This window comes from Hippichthys cyanospilos, chromosome 4 (genome assembly GCF_059441005.1).
Source record: "Hippichthys cyanospilos isolate Australia breed blue-spotted pipefish chromosome 4, RoL_Hcya_1.0, whole genome shotgun sequence".
NCBI classification, from domain to species: domain Eukaryota; kingdom Metazoa; phylum Chordata; class Actinopteri; order Syngnathiformes; family Syngnathidae; genus Hippichthys; species Hippichthys cyanospilos.
In genome coordinates, this window is record NC_142372.1 from 6172808 (window position 1) to 6195134 (window position 22327).

Consider the following 22327-nt stretch of genomic DNA (forward strand, 5'->3'; position numbering starts at 1 on the left):
GGAACATGTTGCTTTAGAAGTTTACTGGAGTTCAAGTATTCCAGGAACACTCAGGTAAGCCTAAGTGCTTTTTTTTTTTATAACATGTATTGTAAGAAGCTATAACTTTACATGTTTTTTAAACAACCTCTGAAGGTAATTGAATGAACAATTACTGGATTTTGTTTACGCCCTCCTGGAGCTTTTCACTGGCGCATAGTGTTTTTTTTTTTTCCTTTTAAAGACATCTGTCCAATAGCTTACACGGCTTATCCATCCCACTACACATTTTCTAGTCAAATGTATACAGAAATGGCACATATCTATATCACTACTGCGAACAAAAACATGTCTTTCTATAGGAGTGTGGTTCTCAAATGGGGGCACAGGAAAACACCTCATGATGTACATCAATTTTAACAGGGTTCCTGCAGTCATCAGCTGATTTAATGCATTTTAATGCAGTGACAGAAACAGCACAGTCTTCTTTCCAAATTAAAAACAAATTACTTGAAACATAAAGCATCTTATTGCTTATTGTGGTATGGTGATTCCTTTGGGGCACAAATGGGGGCACAGGAAAACACCTCATGATGTACATCAATTTTAACAGGGTTCCTGCAGTCATCAGCTGATTTAATGCATTTTAATGCAGTGACAGAAACAGCACAGTCTTCTTTCCAAATTAAAAACAAATTACTTGAAACATAAAGCATCTTATTGCTTATTGCGGTATGGTGATTCCTTTGCAAAATGGTGTCTACCTTTATTTTGTTAACATTGTAATTAGCTATACAATGTTGTCGCAAACAAGCCAGAAATAAATACTTTCTGGAGTTGCTGCATAAAATACGCTTAGAGATGACAGAAGAAGTCTAGTTCCGAAGTCTAATAAATCTGACATAGATGGCACAAAATTACATTATGCTGGTTGGGGGATACTTGTCTGAATGTATGCATGTATGTGTTCACACATATGCATGTGTCCTCCTTATACAATACATGCATATATGGGTACAGGCCAATAAAATGGTGACTTTCCTTTTTTCTGCTTTTTTTATTTTCTACATAGAGAAACAACGTGTTGAAAATCCGAGGTTAAATTTTCATTTTGTTTTCCCTCCCTAACTCAGGAACCCCCACTTTGAGAAAAACATGAAACAAACATTCGCAGTGTAATAATCTGTTTTATTCCGTATATACCAGTAAATTTATAGTAAATAGCAAAACACTACTTGACATCACTGCTTGTTTTTTTTATCCTTTTGATGCTCCCCTGTAAAATTCGCTTTTTCAGCAAATGGTCCCCTCTTATTGGCCCTCAGCCATATAGGCACATATTTAAGTACTTTTGCAAGATTGAAATGCATTTAAAGTATAATTCAACTGAACATGCTTATAATGTCTCTCAGAACATTAGCTTAATAAAAACTGTTATATACAATGTATGGCGAAAAGGGTTTTCTTTTATAAGCTGCAAAATCAACCTTTAATACAAATCTGATGTGCATTACACATTAAATTCAAATTGTACACATGAAATTTAATATATTTGGATGCGCATATATCTATCAAATCAGCTTGTAATTTGTTGTGTTCTGGTCGGATCTTATTACATGTTCCCTTGGCTGTGATTACATTCAGTAAGTTCAATGTTTGAGCATGCCTTATTTGTAATTTCCGATTAGTGTGTGATCATCATCCTGCAAGAATGCGAGGACTTTACACGTGGCTTGTCAGGTAATGTTTTTTTTTTTTTTAAAGCACTTTTGATGCATTGTGTTGTTTAACCTGGAATTAATCCTTCCAACTGACTGGGTCTGTAGGGAATTTGTGCTGATTTTACTTTGCTTGGAGGCTGCAAGGTGTCAACATTCCGCAGACCACAGAAAGGTGAGCGGGACCCAGGTGGCACCCAAGTTCAAACACGTGCCATCCACACACAAACATATCTGGTGACGTTGACCTGGCACCGGTGCTGCACGCATCATCATAATCGCGTCTTTGTTTGTCAAATGCCTCTGAGTGAGAGGACTCTCCTCTTTCCTGCTTCCTGAAAAGTGTGGAAAGCTAGTGGGAACGCTCCCAAAAAGATCAAGTGCCAATCTGCTATTGTCAACAAAATGCCACATCAGCAGTAAAGGAGCTAATTGGAATTTCGGGTAGATGGTGACTGCCTGTTTGATGTGGAAAGTTTATTCATTTATTTTTTCGTAACATTCTTAACTATCACTTTTGTATGTTTTTAAAGAACTTATTGACAATTGCAAATTCACCACTCCCCAACAAACGCAATACTGTACATGGTGGATGTTTTCATAAAACATGTTTTAGCATCTTGTGCATGTTTACATGAACAACAAAGACAACTTCAAATGTAAAATACACTAGGGTACTGTACAGACTCTCATAAACGTAAAACAATCTTGAGCATTCAATGAACTTAAAAAACAACAACAACATGTTTTTGATTCAAGACAGTTTAATCTTTCAACAAACCTAACATATAAATTAATATCAAATTAATCATTGCTGGCATCAGGCCAAAACTTCATGTCACCTTTTTATTAATATATTTAAAACATATATATTCAAGGGAACTATGGGCTGGTCCATATGTGTGGTTGTTATGTCTTCTTTTTCTAATTACTGATCCACCCAAATTATTAAAGATTGCTCGCTAAGCTACGGGATGCAATGCTAATGGTTGAACACATCTGCTATTTTGGGGGATTCCTGCTTGATGCTAGTAATATATCCTGTATGTATGTAAGTACATGTATATTTGCATTTACACATTTACATATATACTGTATATATGTATGTACATACCATGTGCGATATGTACAAATTGTGTATATACACATGTATGCATATAATGTGCACACAGTGCATATATGTATTATGGCCTGATCAATTCATTCAATCAAAACATTACATACATCAGGCAAAAAATAACTAGCTAATATTTGTCGATTATTTTAACTTTTTACCTTTATAGACTCCATAACCATTATCAGCAGTTGGATTCAAGTAACACTGGTGTCATTATTTATTGCACATTAATCATACTATAACCATTCTTTTTTGATCAGGTTAAATTTGCAAACAAAACTAACCTTTACAAGCAAATAATTAACCTGGATGTCACTACTTTGCACACAACCGAAAGTCACAATTTTTTTATTATCTTAAAGTGTAACATAAATTGAGCATAAATGGGTTAAATATGACACCCATTTCATTAACAACAACATAAACATGACAAGAATTATTATCCTTATAACTTGATTAATTGTGCTTTGCAATGCATTCTGTGGACAACAATAAATAATTTAAACAATATATTTATTGTTTCCCACTGGAAGTAAACAAATGCCCTAATTTGTGTACCCATATAGTAAACCGAATTAGTACTACTATTCATGATTGCCGCTGAAAATGTGCCGAGTTGATACAGATAATCTAATCTTGATTTATTGTTGATGCACAGTAATTGCATTCCCATCTCCCTATCCCAAGTGGTTCCAATTAATTGAGGAACGACACTCAGCCGGAAGGAACCTGGGGTCACAAGGTGCATTTAAAGTGTCTTTAAACATCAAAGACAATTTACAAGTCTTTGAACCTATTGTAGGTGTTTTGTAAACGTGATAAATTGCTTAATAATTGAGGGATGATTAATGTGCTGCCAAACTTCCAAATTTTCCATTCTCTGAAAAATCTTGTGAATGGGGACTTCATAAAGAGCAGGATTTCCAAGTGGATCCACAATAAAGCCCCCAGGCTTGGCACCGAGGTCTCCTTACTGCTGCTGCAGGCTCCTCCATCACAAAGTTCCCTCATAAATTTCTTTGGCATAGGAAGACAGAGCCAAAACTAAAAAGGGCTGCTAGCCAATAGAGACTTCCAGTAAGCAGCCAAAACACGATTTAAAACTTGGACCGTACCCTATTTTAGTGGCACTTTGATGAGTTCAGCTTGTTAAACGGTCCATCTGAGGAAATTTCATTGTTATTCTCATCCAGGTCCCGCAGAGGACGGCGCCCCTGCTAGACTCTGAAGAGGACCGTGGAGCATCCTGGGGTTCCTGGGGGCCCTGGTCGGCCTGCTCCCTGACATGCGGAAGTGGCGTGCAGGAACGGAGTCGATCGTGTCTGAAAGTCTACCGGCCCCTGGGTTCGGGCCACGTCATCTCAGCCTTGAGGCCTTCAGTTTCCGTCTACCGAGATGACGACCGCCATGAGGGGAGGAGGAGCCCGTCTGGAGGACGCAGGTATACCATCTTTGTCAAAGACAATACAGTGATGCCTCGCTACTTCGCGCCTCCCCTATCTCAGTGCATCGCAGATTTATTTTTTTTTTTCAATTACAAAAAATCTATATTGGAGTTGTAATCTTCCTCTGCCCTGGATATGCCCTCATTGGGCGATGGTCCCGCTGGGATCCAAGCTGGGATCCAATCACGGCTCTTGTAGGAGTGCCATCTCCCTCACTTTATTTTTACGCAGCCCACAGCATATCCAAAAAATAAAACTTGCTCCTAATACATTTTTTATTTGCTGTAGAGCTTTTCTTAAGATGCATGAAAATGATATACTATTTACAACGAAACTAGTATAATAATTTCTTGTTGTAACACTGTACTGATGGAAAAGAATTCATTTTTACAAGCAGAATGGTTTCCTCAAATTTTGGCTCAGTGTCCAGGTACAAAATAGGAAAATATATTAAAGTACAACAAATGTAGGCCTTTTTGTAAGCATCAAATATGATGAGGAGCTTTAAATAAACCTAACTGATCTCTGAGCCAAGTCCTCAATCTCCCCCGTTAATACCAAATTCTGCATCCAGTAGACCATCAAGAAAAAAACAACAGCCAAACGTTGTTTTCTGTTTTGCTTATAATATAGTAAGGCTCAACTTTTTTTTTTTTTTTTTTTTAAACTTAAGTCTGCGTGTCATGCTGACCAGTCAGGTCTTACTAAAGTGACTCTGTGGGGTTGTCGCGGTGAACTGTGGGACCCCCCACCCACTCTTTTTTTTGTCCTTTGCAAAGCTCTTCTTTAAAGAGAGTCCAGGACTCAGCTGGTGCTCGGAAGTACTTCCTGTTTCAACAAATCATACTGACAGCTGAGCAACAGGGGATTGCTGCTCAAGTGGACTCGATCCATCATAGGACTTTACTCCAAAGTGACACTATTTGGGGGTTTTCTGTGGATTACTCAAATTTAGGGCATACTAGCCTGGAAAAACTATATATCACAATATTAGAACTTTGATTGCAAATGAAGTCCAGGGCTTCTGATAAATAATGCCTAAGCCAGTGGAGAAGGCCACATTTGCCTTCTGTTTTAATTATTTTTAGCAAGACCTGTAGGCTGCTCAATCTGCCCCCCCCCTCCCCTCTATGGATGCCAAGTAGAACAAATGTGATTGCCATCTATGTAACTTCAAAAAGTTGCTTGTTGACTCTACTCCACAAGAATATTGTGCCCTGTTTAGAAGTCACCTTAAAAAGTTCCCTCAAACTTTTTAAAACAATGAAAAACCATTAATCGGCCTATGCTTACTGCCTATGTGTGTCTTCAGGAGGACTAGCTCAATAATTCCGGGTAGATATGGCTATGGAAGAGCTCCATTACAGACGTCTGGATCGATCCAACAGTCCCAAGTTGAGAGGCAGAGACGTTCTGCTGTACCCCACCAAGGTGACCTCAGGTCGCACCACGGACCTCACACAGAGACCCTCTGGGCGCCGCTCTACCAACAAGGCCAGATGGGGTTACCTTGGAGTGGACAGGGTTCCCGATCCCAGCAGCCGCAGCGACAACCGGAGCGACCCTACCACCCTCTCCCGGCTTCTTCTTGTGCGGGAGAGCACAATCACCACAGACTCTGCGACCTTAAGGTACCAATGTCCAGATGAATAAAATACTCATATTCAGGTCGTACAGCATTAAATGTCTTTGCCTCAAGTCTTCAAACTATTAAATGCAAGCCTTCAAAAACCGTAGCTTTATGTATAAAAGTCTTTAGTTTAGGCTAGAATAGCCTTACTTGAATATGGGCCTCAAAATGAGTAAATTTCCTTAAATATAAGTGGGAAATTCTGAATATTTGCTTCTTCTAAACATCTTCATTAAGTTCACCAAGCGGGTGTCATTGTTTGGTTCTGGCATTCCTAATAATGTGCTCATTGAGTGTTGACTTCCTGCAATTTTTGCCTGGAGTTTCCCAGCTTAAGTGTCTCAGTGAACTGCAATGTGTCTATGTGAAATGGAACACACCCCCCCAGTTCTGTATAACATCACAAGCGTAAAGTAAATTAAAGCCGAGGCTTGTTTAAATCGAGGCGTCGGCGGGTCTTCTTTTAACAGCAACCTGATCGAGGTCAGTGTTTACTTCACCTTCTTCCTGCTTGACTAATTGCATTTTTTTCCTGTGTGTGTGTGTGTATACGTAACCTTGGCTTACCCCTTTGGAAGTAAACAGCAGATCCATGTAAATCTATGTGTGTATTTAAGGTCTTGATAGGGTGAAGAAGGAATGTTACTGTTATCCTTTTCAAAATGTGGATTTTTCAATCTATTTTCCCCATTTTTAATTCAAACTCAAAGGACTCATTAATATATATATATATATATATTTTTTAATTATAACAAATAATGGAAAATATTCTGCTCATACTTTCCTTTATATCAGCGGTTCTCAAATGGGATAGGTGTACCCCTGGGAGTACGTGACAATTTAACATAGTTTTCTGTTGCAAAATCCAATTATGTAGCAAATCTATAATTGAGCAAATCTTATCAAATGCTTTTTTTAATGCTGTGACAGGAACAGTTGAGTTTTATTTTCAAATTAAGAGCAAATTAATTGGCTCGTGCAGGAAGTTGTGCTGAATTGTGTTATTGAGACTCCTTTGCATGATGCTGTGTGACTCTTAATAAATTTTATATGGATGCTCATTGCATCCAATGTAATGTGCAATCCAATGCAAGTCATAGTTCCAAAGACTAATAAATCCGACCTATATGACACATCACTCTTTTATTTTGTTTATTTTCATTCAAAAATGCTTTGTGAAAATACATGAACGTACTAAAACAATAAAATAATAGTAATAATTATATATGACTCAATATTGATATTAGACAGTACTCTCGGCTGTAATATCATCATATCAGAAGTGAAAAGTTGAATCAGAGACGCAAATGTTTAGGTTCAACAAAGTAATACTTGTTATTATCATTCTTACTATAATGTTATCTGTTTTTAGGCTTGCCCCGGATCCAGCAAGCCCATCAGAGCTGCTCAGTGTGCCGCGCACGACAAGAAACCTTTTATGGGTCGACTGTACGAGTGGGAGCCTTTCAACGAAGGTACAACGACGTGCATTTATACACGCACCACAATCTCAGGAATGTATTAACCTACACCAAGTGTTCACTAGATGGCGCCAAAGTAACACGTGTATTTTGTTGGCCTGAGCCCAAAAAACAGCAAGAGCCACGTATACGTTGGTGGTTATACTATGTATGCAATGTTATTATCATATGTAATAATTGATTTTTATATCATATGCACGACAACAACCAAATGTGTAACTATATACAGTAAATAGTTGTCGGAGACTTACTGCCCAGGTTACAGTGAAAATATAAATTGTCCATCTGCTTTTAGTTGCGGGGGATCAGCATTGCGAGCTCAACTGTCGAGCCGCCGGCTTTAGATTCTACGTGCGACTGTCCGACAAGGTGATTGATGGCACGCCATGCGGACCCAACAATTCTTTGGTGTGTGTAGCGGGAAAGTGCACGGTAAGATCACATGACTGTTTATTTTTAGTTTGAAAAAGAGTTGTGTACTGCATTAAAACGGAGAGTGATTATAGCCGCGAGGGGGCGATGTTGTTTCACATGATCTCCTGGAGTGAAGCTGAGGTCCACAGGAAGTTGAGCTGTGGGATATTTGTACAACATTTCAAGCCAAGTGGCTAAAACACACCTGTCAGATTTGGACTGACGCGTCGGTGCGTGGGAGCAAACACACAACGTGAACGTTGTGATCCAAAGTGGTGTGTTCATTTCCTGCATCATCTTCACACTTCTTCTCAGTCAGAGGATTTTTTTCCCCCATCGCTCTTTTGAATCCTCTCAGCTGCTCGAGCCATTCCGCTCGGAAATTCTCCCCCTTCGGCTAGCGATAACGACCAAACATCTGCTATAATGTGAATCGCGACTGTTTGGCTCATTTGAAATCCAACACTGATAAGCTACTTAAAAAAAAAAAAAGTTGCCTCTAAACAAGGAGCTGGTAATATTGCAGTCCCCAGAGCTCCAACCACAGACTTAAGTGATATTTTTCAAAAGAAAACTTACTGCATGTTTCCAAATGGTGAGAAAATTAAATCAAGGCACAGAAAAAGGGTTGTATTATGTAATGTGTTTTATGAAGTCCGCCTAGCAACAAGTGATGCAATCAAGAAAAAAAAAAAAGACCATTCATTGTGTGGATATGTGTAAAACGTGACCATTGTCAACAATACAGTATGACATCACTATTAATGGACAAACGTCGCAATACGTATGTCCAAAGAAAGCAGCTATTGACCTTAATTCGAGGAATTCCTCCTGAACGAGCTTCTGGAAATATTTTCTCAAATCAAACATGCAGAGAAAAAAACATTCTGAGGGTAGGCAAAAACGTGCAAAATAAGACTACAGCTAAACGTTAAGTGGAGTCCCCCCCAATTTTCTTTTTTTACTTGAAATTTTGCTTGAAATTGTGCTGAATTAGAATACTGTATAACAATATCTCAATTGTTATTTTCACTGACATAAGCCTGGTTTTGTGAAGGCACATCTATGTACTTATGTTTCATTGGGCTCCCAATTTTCCCTTTAACCATCCACTCACTCTCACTTCTTAAAAGTCCCTTACCCCTCCCCTGCACGTCCTCCCCGGCTCTCTTCACAAGGAGGAGTTCGTAAGAGATGGTCGGCACCGTTTTTTTGACTTGAGAGAGAGCTCTGTAACATATTAGGAAGAATGCTGCCAGTACCGAGCCTGCTGCTGCTGGCTTGCCTCCACGTGCAGGGGAAGCCCAGATCTCAGGTAGGACCTGCTTTTTGGGGTACCTGTTGGATGAACTAGACCGTTTTGTTGTGATGTCGCTGTTGCTTTGGGTTGCTTGGATGCTAGGGTATCTCCAGTGAAGGTTTCCTGGTTTGGTCCACAATTTGAACTCCACTATAAGGTGTTTGCTCTCATAGAGGTGCGAAGTGGAGGTGGCTTAATGAAGACTAGTTTGAATTAGCATGTTAGTTTTAGCTCAGCCCTGCTTGACTGATGATGCGAAGTGCCTGGGGTCGTTAATGCAAGCATGACCCCCTCCAATACCTCCATGTCTCATCCCCCCTAATCTTAAAATACTTAGTAATTGGAACACAGAAGTGAAGTCTTAATTCGGAGATGTTGCAGCATTAGGGACAGAAATTTCCATTGATGATTGCAGAAAATATCGCAATAATAAAGGGTTAACTGAATAAAAACATTTTTTTACAGGAGTACTCACAATATTACAAGAATAACATCAATTTAAGGTTTCGCTTATGCCTATTACGGTTATTAGGCATCGGCATCTGTGTCACATCGAAACATTGACTCGGCATAGAAAAAGTTTCTCCAAGATGGCCGGCCATTCTCGCATGTGGGCGGCACGGGCAGCCTTCCATTTAAGTCGACTTCCAGATTCAGTATCCCGTCCAGCCATCACTATACATTCCTCATCGTTGGCTGGATATTCTCTATAGGGAGATTTGATGTCCTTTCCAGATGCTATGTCAAAGCTCTCAAGAAAACATTTGATCTCATTTGTGTTTGTGCGTGTGAAGATCTCGACGTTTCCCTGCGTGTCCTCGAAACATTAATCTCTTGCTCGTAAAAAGTGTTGGAATATGGCTCCGTGGCGCCACTCTTTTATGCCTTCGTAGCATTAGCTTACCTTGATTTTCCGATGATAAGATGACGGGAAGACTTCAGTGTTTATAGAGACTTGCTAGCTAACTAAAGCGTAGCGTCAAACCTTACTTAATTGAAACATTTTGAATGAATTATTAAAAGGTGACCAGTTGGCTGAATTTGAATATTAATGCTAACAAACAAATGTAAGTGCAAATGCCGATCATGCAAATGTTGTTGCTGGCTCCATAAATGTCTTTTTTTTTTTTTTTTTTTTTTACTGATAAATTAAGTACTTGTTTTTAAATTCCTGGTACGACTTTACATAAAATTTTTCTACTGCATTTGGGTTTTGAATTGAAGCACCTTTAGCAAAAACCTTACATTAAGTAAGAATATATAACATTTGACTTGTTTACGCCTTTTTCGAGACGTCATTTTTGTCACACTGGTCAGTTTGCGCTCCTCTCTGAAAAACACACTTTGGATGGTTAAAACTCGCTTTTCCAAAAATGTTGAAAGCTAGTTTGCTTTTTTTAAATATCAAACCCATCATCCCTAATTTTAAAGTTTTGGAGGACCTGAAAGTGAAGTTACATCCAATTTGTACAATGCAGAAGAAAATTCTACAATGCTAAAATTCATGTCATCGGGACCGTGACCGTGATCGAGTTTGGGAGATGCAGGGCAGCTAGCTGTCGAGTTTTTTTTTCTTAAAATTCCGAGCACCATTCTGTTGTTTTGTTTTGAAAACAGGGTGACCTTTGCAATTTTTCAAGACGCATGTTAAAAAACGCATGTTGTGTTTTACATTTTTAGCAAACGTTTGAATCCAGTCTCTGTTATGCTAGCTAGCTTGCGCTAAGCTAACAAATAAGATTTTTCTTTAATGTGTTCACATCATCCAATTGAAACAAAAACATCAGCCTCAATACACAATGTCGATATCGGTATTTGGATCAAAATCCTGCACGGTACCGAGGAGGGGTACAGTGTGGGAAAAATACCAGCAGGATATCTTTTTAAGACCCTCTTGTTTTCAGACTCGACTCCACTGGTAACCACTTCCAGATGAAGGTGGGCTTGAGTGCCACGTTAAATGACTGCATTGAAAAGAAACATGGTTTCACCACGATTTCACAAGAGAAAGCATGCAGATGGTAGCAAGGAGCCACCCACGAAAAAGTGAAAAATATAACCCACAATTGGTGCGGCAGAGGTTTCGGTTTTACGAAGTGACTTTCTTTACAGCATTCCCCCTATCCGCAAAATAATTGATTCGTCCGCCACAAGGTTGATAATTTCCTACGCAAGATGTTGGGAAAAAATTACTTTCATCTCGCTGATACTCCTCAAATCACATCAACATAACTCAATGGCATCACTTGACTTTCATTTGATCAGAAAATTGAAAAGTTGAGGCGTCTGTTTTGACATGATTTTTCTGTCTTCATGTGTTTTTCCCTACGGCGCCTCACGCGTTTTAGCTGTTGTTTGAGATTTCATTGACCGGTTCGAATATGAATCCATAAATCACGGCGCATGTTTCCATGGAGAGCTGTTGTTGCCATCAGCGTGTCCGTGGATAACCTTGTGTCAGGGTTTATTTTATGAGGGGAGCGTTTGACTGCTGTTCTGGTGTCGTGTGAAGTGTGATGGATTTTTTGCTGACACGGTAGAGCTGTTTAATGCTCGTCATGTCACTAACAGCTCTTCATTGCTGCGTTTTTATTCTTTTTTCCACTAGGGACTTTTTATGTGTGACTGGACGACATGCTCGTTGGAAACATTAAATACAAATTGAAAGACACGCCAGAACCAAGTGTAATGGGAAATTGGCTGAACCGTGTTGCACTTTCACACAGTGACACGGCATTACACAAATACATAATGAGATAACGTTACACAAATACAGAATTAGATGACAAAAACATTGTCTTTCACACAGAGATCCTGCAAAAAGAAAGTCAGGAATTTGACATCCTTTTTCTTTTACACAAGAACAAGATATTTGCAATGACGTGCACTTTTGCACTTTATTATGCTGCTGCCATCTAAAGATACAAGACCACTTTCACACAGAGATTACAAACGCATAGTAGAATCACGTTATAGTAAGTGTATCAAAACCGTAATAGAAAGCCCCACAGTAATAACCTGCCCTTCATACAAAACACTGCATATGTAGGATTTTTCTGCAACAATGTGCATTTTCTCATAACACAGTATCCTTCAAAGTCCATTTTATTGTCAATTTCTTCACATGTGCTTAACATACAAAGGAATCGAAAGTCAGGTCTTACTGGTATTACTAAAATAACAATATACGATATAGCACAGGAAAAATAATTTGGAAAAAATCAATAATCGAAATAAAAGGCCATCATATGCATGGGAAAATTAATTTATTTTCCTTTATCTGGATTTAAAAACATTGACACTTGGGACTGACTTCACTCATATTGGCATCTTAATCCATTTGCATGCAGCTTAACAGCTAAATTCTGCTTCAACATGTTTGCTTTGACTGGCCGTAAATGGTCCACTATTGGTGCCTCTCACAGAGTCCAGGCTGCGATGGCATCCTGGGCTCCGGGAAAGTGATGGACAAGTGCGGCGTGTGCGGCGGCGACAACACCACCTGCCGGCTCGTGTCTGGACTCTTCCGCAACTCTCTGACCAAGATCGGCTATCACAAGATTGCTGAGATCCCGCCTGGGGCCACCAAGATCAACGTCACTGAGATGGCTAAGAGCCGCAACTACCTAGGTGAGGAAATTATATCTATATATATATATATATATATATATATATATATATATATATATATATGTATGTGTGTGTGTGGATCCGTTATTTTGGTTCTAATTAATTTTCTGAAGCAACTGTTGGATTTTCGTTTAATGAGAGCCAGAACTCAACTTAGTGGTAAAACCCAAAAGGCTTCATGGCCCCCGCCAGGACCCCTCCCTCGATGAAAGTCCACACTTTGAATAAAAGACCTTCAACCACGAGCCTTAACCACTTTTTTTTTAATTAAGTTCAAAGTTCTTTGTGCATTTGACTGTAAAAGGCTTCTGTGGTGGAAGTTCACCAGAGCCTACATGTGATCCCATCATGAAACCCTAATGAAGCAACATGTGGCTCATTCTAGTAAACAATGAAAAAAACCTTGTGAAGACAGTTTTGATGTACGTATTCCCACTCAATATCAAAAACCCGGATTTATAATGGATTTTTCATGAGCAAACACATCCCACATATTCCCTCAGTTTTTTTTTTCCCCCTTGGATCCAATGTGCTTCCACTTGATCCAAACAGTGTTTTAGAAGTCTAAAGTTACCTCCTAATGGCAGTTCTTGCTTAATCCACTGGGTTTTTTTGGGGGTCCAAACGGTCTGTTGAAAAAGGATTATGTTAGTTTCCTTAATAGTTCATTTGTTTTTAAATGCATAGTTCTTACTTACTGAGCCATTTTCACATTAAGTTTAAATTTTGTCTATACATTTAAACTGAACTATTTTTCATGTACTCGTATAATGAATATCTTTTAAAATACATCTTGCCGTTTGCTGAAGACTGAAAATGACATCTCTTGTAATTGTGGCTCAGGTAACAACCAATCACAGCTCAATTTTTGATGGATTCATTTATTTATTGCTTCCATTTTAAAATATAAAAACACAGTCCTTCTTTTATGTTTTTTTTTCATCAAGTGAAAAATAAAATACATAAGACTGGTATTTGACTTAGGATGTACACATCTATTTCAAAAAATGTAAATGTAAAATGAACAAAATAGTGGAAAAAAAAGAAATAAATATGTATTCGTTATCAGAAAGATCAACAAATTTTAATGATTTTGCCTGTGTCTCCCGCAGCACTTCGAAGCCGCTCAGGACGGTCCATCATCAACGGAAATTGGGCCATCGACCGGCCGGGCAGGTACGAGGGCGGCGGCACCATGTTCACTTACCGCCGACCCAATGAGATCAGCAGCACGGCTGGGGAGTCCCTCCTCGCCGACGGGCCCACCAATGAGATCCTGGAGATTTATGTGAGTCAACAACTAGGGGCGGGACAAGACACAAATCCCACAAGATGAGATGTCTCACGAGATTGAGACGCAGAGAATGAGAAGATGGCATTTTGCTCAAATTTGTAATATAAAATAAGGCCCAAGTACCGTCTTATTGTTGAGATCTTGTTGTGCGAGATCTCATCCAATCCCTATCAATTTATTCAATACCAAAGACATATTTGTACTTTCATGTCAAGACATTTAATCCCATGTATTGTTTTTATCAAATTTGTCATAATGTATTTTGTGTTTGGTTAAAACTGAGTCTAAAAATGCCTGATTCTAAATGATTTCATAATTTAAGTAATGGATTACCTTAGGTAATTGAGTACTAAAATAGATAACTAAAGTGAATATTTTAGGTATTTATGTATTTAAGTAATCAATTAATATAAACACATTTTTGGATCAGCCATTTTTAGACGTGGAAATATAGATTGAAAGTCTTGAAAAAAAATCTAATAAGTATCTAGGATTGTCAGGACATTAAAAAACAAAACAAAACATACAAATATGTCTGTTAACACAAATGCACGTCCAGAATTGCCCCTCCTGTACATTTTGAATGTAAATTCTCTCCTTCCCTCAGTTGATCTTCCAGCAGCCCAACCCAGGTGTTCATTATGAATACGTGCTCGCCTCAGAAACTCCACAAGGTATAAAAATCTCAAAGCTGACTTCATTACCCATCATACATTGCACTTGCCCGACTCCATCACATATCACAGGGAACGCCGTGAACGAGCAGCAACCGGGACACGGCGATTCCCAACGAGGGAACTACGACCCGGCGGGTGGGGGGAGGTACCCGCCTCATCGTCATGACAACCAGGTGCCACGCCGACAACGGGAATACAGCTGGAAGATGGCCGGCACCAGCGAGTGCAGCGCCTCCTGCGGTAAAGGTAAGTTGATTACTGCTCGTTTTTTAGGTACTATGCCGTCAAAATATCCTGATTGATGGTTTCCATGTTGCAATCTTTAGGCTTCAGGTATCCCATCTTCCACTGTGTGCACCGGCTGAAGCTGATTCAAGTCCAGGACGTTTTGTGCGACAGCAGCAGTAAACCAACTGCACAGGAAGAAGCGTGCAACCTGCAGGCCTGCCCTGCATTGTGAGTCATTTGTGTGGTAAAAAAAAAAAAAAAACACTATTTTTCTTAGAATATTGCATGCATTGTTAGTATTATTATTCTAATGTCTATACAATATTATATTTATTATAATTAGGGAGATTCGATACCACTTTTTCCAGATTGATACCAGTGTGAATACTTGAGTTTGACTTATCACCAATACCAATTATTTTCTTTATATCTTTTGAAGCGAAAAATCCACCCGCCCCCAAAACACTATGATTTTTTATTTAAATTTTAAAGACAGACCTATTTATCATATGTAGCAAATTTCCTTAAAACTGCAAGAAATTATTACATTTTTCACTCCTCTAATGTCTATTTCCCGATCGTAAAACGGCTATGATACTGTTACTGACATCCGTCAAAAGTACTGACACTTTGATATAACTTTTTGCACAGATATTGGCACATATACCTGGTATCGGTACTCACCTATCCCAAAATCTAATATATCAGCATTTAGCAGTAATTTTGTTGTATTTATTTAGTGTAGATGTTCCATTACATTTATCATAATAAACACCATAATTAAACACTACTACTATTACTACATTTTACAATACATTACAGAATATAAAAGGGAAAAATTATAAAGAATAAAGAGAATATCAGGTAAAAAAAATGAAGGCCTCCCCCTAAAAAGTGTTATGATTTTTGTTTGTTTATTTGTTTTGGGTAACAGTATTTTATTTTTCATTATTCATTTTTTTAATCTTTTGGAGTTTATTCAAAATATTAATTTAGTTCTGCATTACTGCATTATTTGTGGGACACAAAAGTGAATATCAGGTAAAAAAATAAAAAAAAATCTGTAAAAAAAAAGGCCACCCCCTAATAAATAGTAATTATGGTACAGTATTTTGATTATTAGCCATTTTGTTTGTTTGTTTTGAGTAACTATTTTATTTTATATTTTTATATTTTATTTTATATATATATATTTTTTTCTTTTTTTTACGCTTTACTGTATATTAAAGATAATTAATTTAATTTTTAATTACTGCATTATTAGTGAGATTATCAGGTCAAAATTCATCCGTAAAAATGAAGGCCTCTCCTCTAATAAATGCTTGGTCCTTTCTGTAGTTGAGTAAAGAAAAAAATCCACGTTTGAAATGGTTTCTTGCCTTCTTTTTTTTCAGCTGGGACATTGGCGAGTGGTCAGAATGCAGCAGGTCGTGCGGTCTGGGCACGCAGCAGCGTCAGGTCCTGTGCCGCCAAACCTACGCCAACCGCACCCACAACGTGCACGCCAGCCGCTGCGGGCACCTGCAGCGGCCCGAGACCTCCGGCACCTGCCAGAACAAGATCTGCAGCGAGTGGCACGTCCGTTCCGAGTGGAGTGCCGTGAGTGACGGCCGCGGCGACCGACGCCATCGCCGGGGGGCCGGATTGACGGCCGTTTGTCTGTCCGCCCAGTGCTCGGTGCCGTGCGGGCTGGGCCAGAGGTGGCGGGAGGTCCGCTGCGTCAGCAACCTGGGCGACTTCGTCCAAGACGACGAGTGTAACATGAACCTAAGGCCCGTCCACGTGGAGAACTGCGACATGGGCGCCTGCGCCAAGAGCTGGTTCTACACGGACTGGGCCGCCAAGGTATCACGCATATTCAACCCAAAACTTGAAGTTAAGTTCACTCATTCACTGCCATTGACGACTATAGACGTCAAACATCAATCTAAAGCCTCCTTTCATGATTGTTTGCAAAGAACAAGAAATATGTGTCAAGGTTGTTTTTATTCACCCAAATGTGTCTAAGATGTGTCTAATCCGAATAGGATATTTTGTTTTAGCCTGTGAAATATTTTAATTTCTCAAAAACAACAATAATGTCTTGGGGTCAATATGACACGGGGGTGTGTGCGTTTATCCCAGTGTGTGCATTTCACGCACCCCCCACCCCACCCCAGACTTTCCACGCAGACCATAAATATGATGATTACCTATAAAAACTGAATAAGCATTCCTAAAACTGTATCATTTTAACATTGACACAATGATAAAGCAATATAAAAAAACAACAACTGTTAACTGCTGTTTTTACAGCATTTATACATGTTAACGGCTTGTCTAAGTCTGGGGTGTCAAACATATAGCCAGCGGGCCGGTTCCGGTCCGCAAATGGGTTTAATCCGGGCCGCGAGATGATTTTGTAAAGTATAAAAATGAGGTGAATTTTTTAACAAATAAAAAAAAAAACTTGAAATAGTTAATGATTATTAGTAATGTTTTATGATTCATAATGATATTGTGCTTTTTATTTCCTCTATAATCCCCGCAAGCTAAAACGAGTTTGATAACCCTGGTCTACGCAAAAAAAAAAAAAAAAGCCCTAGTGTAGCAAAATGCTTGAAAAAAAGATGCCAATCTTTATTTAATCACAATTACACTTCACATGGCAAAAACAAATCCTTTTCCCTGGGGTCATCCGTGCCCCCCCCTGGCATCGCCTCGTGCGACAATGAATGAGTTAACTTATTCCATTTACTGTAAAATGAAAGAAGAGCGTCATCCATCCTATGCAAAAATACAAAAATACAACAAAGTCCCATTCAAAACATTAAATGGAATAATCCCATCTCCCTAGCGAAAAATCCAGATTGTGGAAAACATCTGCGCATGTGATTGATGAATGCACAGTGCATGTACGGTACATAGCGTCTTTGGAGATTCCACTGTGCTCGCATGGAATATGGTTGAGTCAGGATTATGCTTCGATGTGTTTTTCCTAACTATGTATAATACGATTTCCTATTATGAGCCAAGCTTCAATTCTCGTTAAAGGTTTCCAACTTTGAAAATTCCCACAATTTTGCATCCCCTTGATCTAGCTCAAACTGTCATCTGATTGCAGTGACGATATGGGAGAGGACTGATAATATAACTAATTGATTATGATTGTTTATTTCAACTATATGACTGACAAAATATGTATTTAGTAAGCAACTAGGGGAAATGTAATGATTACGTATCTGATTGATTTTCTATTTCCTAAATATTTCTAAAAATTAAGGCACTACCAAGATATTCATTGTAATTTTTGTTGTTTACTTAATACCTTAGTCAAATATCACATTATTTCTTACGAAAAATGAAAGTGTTTTATTTTAAATGAATACATGTAAAGTCTTACGTTTTTCTTCAGCAAGTGCCAAAAAAAGAGTCTAAAAGTCTTCTGAATTAAGAATTACATTTATAATGCAGATACTTAAAGTTCTTAAGTACCTAAAGTAATCAATTACTTTAGAAACTTGAGTACTAAAGTGATTATTTTCTTTAGATACTTTAGTACTACAATAATCAAAAATATATAACATAACATATAGATTTTTATATATATATATATATATTTTTTTTTTGACCTTAAAATATTTTAAAATTATTTTCGAGGGGTGAAAAATAATGATATATTACATAATTTATACATATACATATATATATATATATATATATATATATATATATATATATATATATATATATATATATATATATATATATATATATATATATATATATATTTAAGAATATTTTTTGTAGCCCTAAAATATTTTAAAAATATTTTTTTCAACCCTAGAATATTCTTATTTACTTATATATTACTTATTTACTTATATATTACTTATAGTAATATTAGTCCTTCAAACCAACCAGGTAAAACTTGATATTTGACATCTATAGCAGTAAGCAGCAATAAATGATCTTTAAATATAATCTTTAAAATATGACATAAGTATATATCTTTCAAATTCCCAAACATCCCGACCATCAAACACCTGCAGAATAGATGAGAACTCTGTAAAGCTGATCTTTACGTGTTTTCCTAGTGTTCAGCTGAGTGCGGGGCGGGCCTACGTACGCGAGGCGTCTTGTGCCTGACCAATCACATCAGCAGCCTCCCTCTGGAGGGCTGCGGCGGCGAGCGGCCCCCCGACTCGCAGGCGTGCGACACCGGCCCTTGCGACAACACCATGGAGTGGTTCACCGGCCCCTGGAGTCAGGTACGGCCAACGTACCATCGGGACCGACTCGTGCCTGACGTTCGAGCCGCGTGTGCGTGTTGGCCAGTGTTCGGCGGAGTGCGGCGAGGGCAGGCAGCAGCGGGCCGTGGAGTGTCTAACCAGGTCGCGGGACGCGCTGGCCGTGGCGCCCCAATACGAGTGCTCGTCACTGGACAGGCCCCCCAGCCAGCAGAGCTGCAACCTGAAGGCCTGCGGAGCTAAGTGGTACTACACCGCCTGGAGCGCTGTGAGTCCCCCACACACACACACACACACACACACAAGAAAACACCCTGCTTTTAAGATGCAAAATCTGGTTTTGAACTATTAGGTTAGGGTATTAAAGTAGGGTTTTAAACTAGGGATAAGGTTTCAAAGTAGGGTTTTAAATTAGGGATAAGGTTTCAAAGTAGGGTTTTAAACTAGGGGTAAGGTTTCAAAGTAGGGTTTCAAGCTAGTCTTGGTGTTTGAAAGTAGGGATTTAATCTACGTTTCGAGTTTCACAGTAGGCTTACTGTTTCAAAGTAGGGTTTTGAACTATGCTTAGGGTTTGTTTCAAATCCTCATTCAAAACCCTACCCTTGAATAACAATTGGTTTAAATGTATATATTCTATGCAGAAGTACCGCATTTTCATCCAGGGGGGCGTATTAAGTTAATAGATTTATGAAACGTCCTTTTCATCCAGTGCTCCAAAACGTGCGAAGGGGGCTTCCGTGTGCGTGAGGTGCGCTGTCTATCCGAAGACATGCGGTCCAGCAGCAGCTGCGAGGAGCGGCTGAAACCGGCCCAACGCGAGGACTGCAACCCCGAGCCTTGCGTACCTCAGATAGGTCCGTCCTTTGGAAATAAATAAACGAGACACAACTAAATCATCGCCGCGACATTTCGGTTGCAGACGAGCACTGCAAAGACGAGTTCTACAACTGCAACGTTGTCGTCCAGGCCCGCCTGTGTGTCTACGACTATTACAAAAGGACCTGCTGCGCGTCCTGCTATCGCCACCCCCACAGACACTCGGTGGCCAACAGGGGGCGCAGCTAGCACTTATCGGGAACGGAAGGACCAATGTTTGCGGGGAAGGACGAGAATCCGCTCACCTGATGGATGGATGCAACACGTCTATTAAGTATTGCTTGGCGCTATACTGACGACGCATTCAAGAACACTGGGAATTTAGACTTATCCTATTTGGAGCATTCAAAATCTCCGCAACAACAAACTGTAGCAAACAAATATTTTATCATTTGAATGACTAAATCACTAAAGTAAAAGATTTCAGAGACTACTATTGCCAGACTGTAGCTAACAGCTGGTTTGCTAGCTATTTAACATACTTGAAGCATTTGTGTAATTAGTTAACCGCTTGACTAACTAGCAAGCCTACGGACTACTTCAATACTTATTTAATTCTTCAATTGACCTTTCACAGATTAATTTGCTAGGCTAAATTCGTTTAGTAGAGCTACTATCTAGCTTACTATTTTAATTGTTGTTCTGATTGACAAACTAGCGGGCTAACTGTTTAAACCCATCACTAGAAAATAGAAATGTTGTTCAAATGACCCATTATGCGATCTTTTCAGTGGGCTATATTACTTAGTTGAACCGCTAAAGTGCGAGATTAAAAAAATACTAATTTCCCAGTTTTCTTAAATGCGGCATCTCAATCTTTCAACTGAAGAGGAACATAAGCACTTGAGGCTCGGATGTAAATACATTTTTTTAAGTGACTAATAACATGATTTATTTATGTATCTCTCCTTGGAGACGATTTAAAAAAATGTATGATTATTTTTTTTGTTTTAAACACATTTGCTTGTCCGCCATTGGTGGCCACTAACGATATTGATCCTGAATTTTTGTTTAATTCCTGACATTTCTTCAAGGTGTAGTTTACCACGCTCATTTGCGGTTAGTTTATTCATCAGCGTTTGACCTGGAAAAATTCTGTCAATTTATCTGACAATTCATCTTGAAAAGTATGGTCACCAGTTAGCTAAGGAAATCATTTAAATTGGTTATCTTCTTATCTTATAGCTGTTAGCGAGCCAAATCCTCATCCTAACCATGCATTCATCAGTATTCATAGTGATACATTCAAGACCATATAGAAAAAACAGTATTTGAAGACATCTGCTTTGACGTTTTTCTTTAACTAAACTTTTGTAGTTCAATCGTGAGGTAAAAGCTGCTTTCCTTGTGACAACAGCGGCATTCAGTGGCCATTATCAGCAAGTGCACCCTTTGAATAATGAACGTCATCCATATTTGCAAAAAAAATCAAATTTTATTAATTTATACTACATTTGTGTCAATTCACAAAAGAGATATTCCCGAGGTGTTAAAATTGATTTATGTTACCTTGTTTTTTGTTAAACTTCATCATGATCAAGCTTGTATGTGTCCATATTGTGTTGGCTGATTTGTTTAGTTGTGAACAAGTCGAGAGAGTTGTGGCCATTCAGAATTTTTGGCTGGACACGAGCGGGCTGAAAGGTTTTTCCGAGGTGCTCATGAAGGCCTCGATCTCCTCCACGGTCCTCGGGACGCAGGTAAGCAGCTCGATGCCGTCCGCCGTGACGGCGATGTCGTCTTCAATGCGAACCTGCCAAAATCGCGGGACGCAATGAAATGACCATTTATAGAACCCAGTTTGCAGCGTGTAAGGTAGTGGTGTCAAATCTAATGCCCGCGGGCCGGTTCTGTCCCCGCAAAAAGGTTTCATCCGGCCTGCGAGATGATTTAGGAAAGTAGAAGTATAAAAATGAGCTGAATTTTTTTCACAATGAAAACTTGAACTGTTTTATGATGTTTTATCCTGTATTAATTTGGACAGTATTAAAAAAAGAATAAAACATTTGAAGTTGTTGTTTTAAAGCCATATAAAGAAACCATTTTATTGGTCTGGCGCACTTGGGATTAGATTTTCCTTCATGCTATCTTAAATGAGTTTGACACCCAATTTAAGGCATTGTTTTGTTTTGTCGAAAGTCAAAATGTATGTGTTATTTTATTATTATTTTGTTTTGGGTGGGGGAGGGGGGGTGCAAAAAATCTTTGCGTAGTAATTGCTACCATTTATAGTCGTTTTTTTCCCCCCAGGAAAAAATTACAATTTAAAGTACCAGGTTGGGGGGGGTGTAAGGGAAGAAAAAAACGAT

At 38.8% G+C, this 22327-nt stretch overlaps 2 protein-coding genes across 2 annotated transcripts in view; one reads left to right on the plus strand and one right to left on the minus strand.

Moving 5' to 3' along the window:
- On the plus strand, positions 1-22162 carry thsd4 (thrombospondin type 1 domain containing 4). The gene is made up of 18 exons (XM_088413777.1): positions 1-54; positions 1668-1719; positions 1806-1872; positions 4008-4255; positions 5572-5890; positions 7262-7364; positions 7666-7802; positions 12510-12714; positions 13827-14002; positions 14616-14682; positions 14755-14931; positions 15012-15141; positions 16308-16512; positions 16585-16758; positions 18990-19163; positions 19231-19410; positions 19852-19996; positions 20062-22162. Exons 2-18 carry the CDS (start codon positions 1691-1693, stop codon positions 20205-20207), a joined length of 2682 nt encoding a protein of 893 aa, XP_088269903.1. The 5' UTR covers positions 1-54; positions 1668-1690; the 3' UTR covers positions 20208-22162.
- Positions 21434-22327, minus strand: part of pepd (peptidase D) — a 15614-nt gene continuing 14720 nt past the window's right edge. The window contains exon 14 of the mRNA XM_088413778.1: positions 21434-21771. Within this exon, the coding sequence (XP_088269904.1) occupies positions 21628-21771 (144 nt within the window). The 3' untranslated portion in view covers positions 21434-21627. The remainder of the gene's footprint in view (positions 21772-22327) is intronic.

Bases quoted from the DNA above. Each gene is read 5' to 3' on its own strand.
- thsd4 (XM_088413777.1), top strand. From the start codon at position 1,691: ATGCGAGGACTTTACACGTGGCTTGTCAG. The intron at 1,720-1,805 runs GTAATGTTTTTT...CTGGGTCTGTAG, and splicing joins CTTTACACGTGGCTTGTCAG to GGAATTTGTGCTGATTTTAC. The intron at 19,164-19,230 runs GTACGGCCAACG...CGTGTTGGCCAG, and splicing joins TCACCGGCCCCTGGAGTCAG to TGTTCGGCGGAGTGCGGCGA.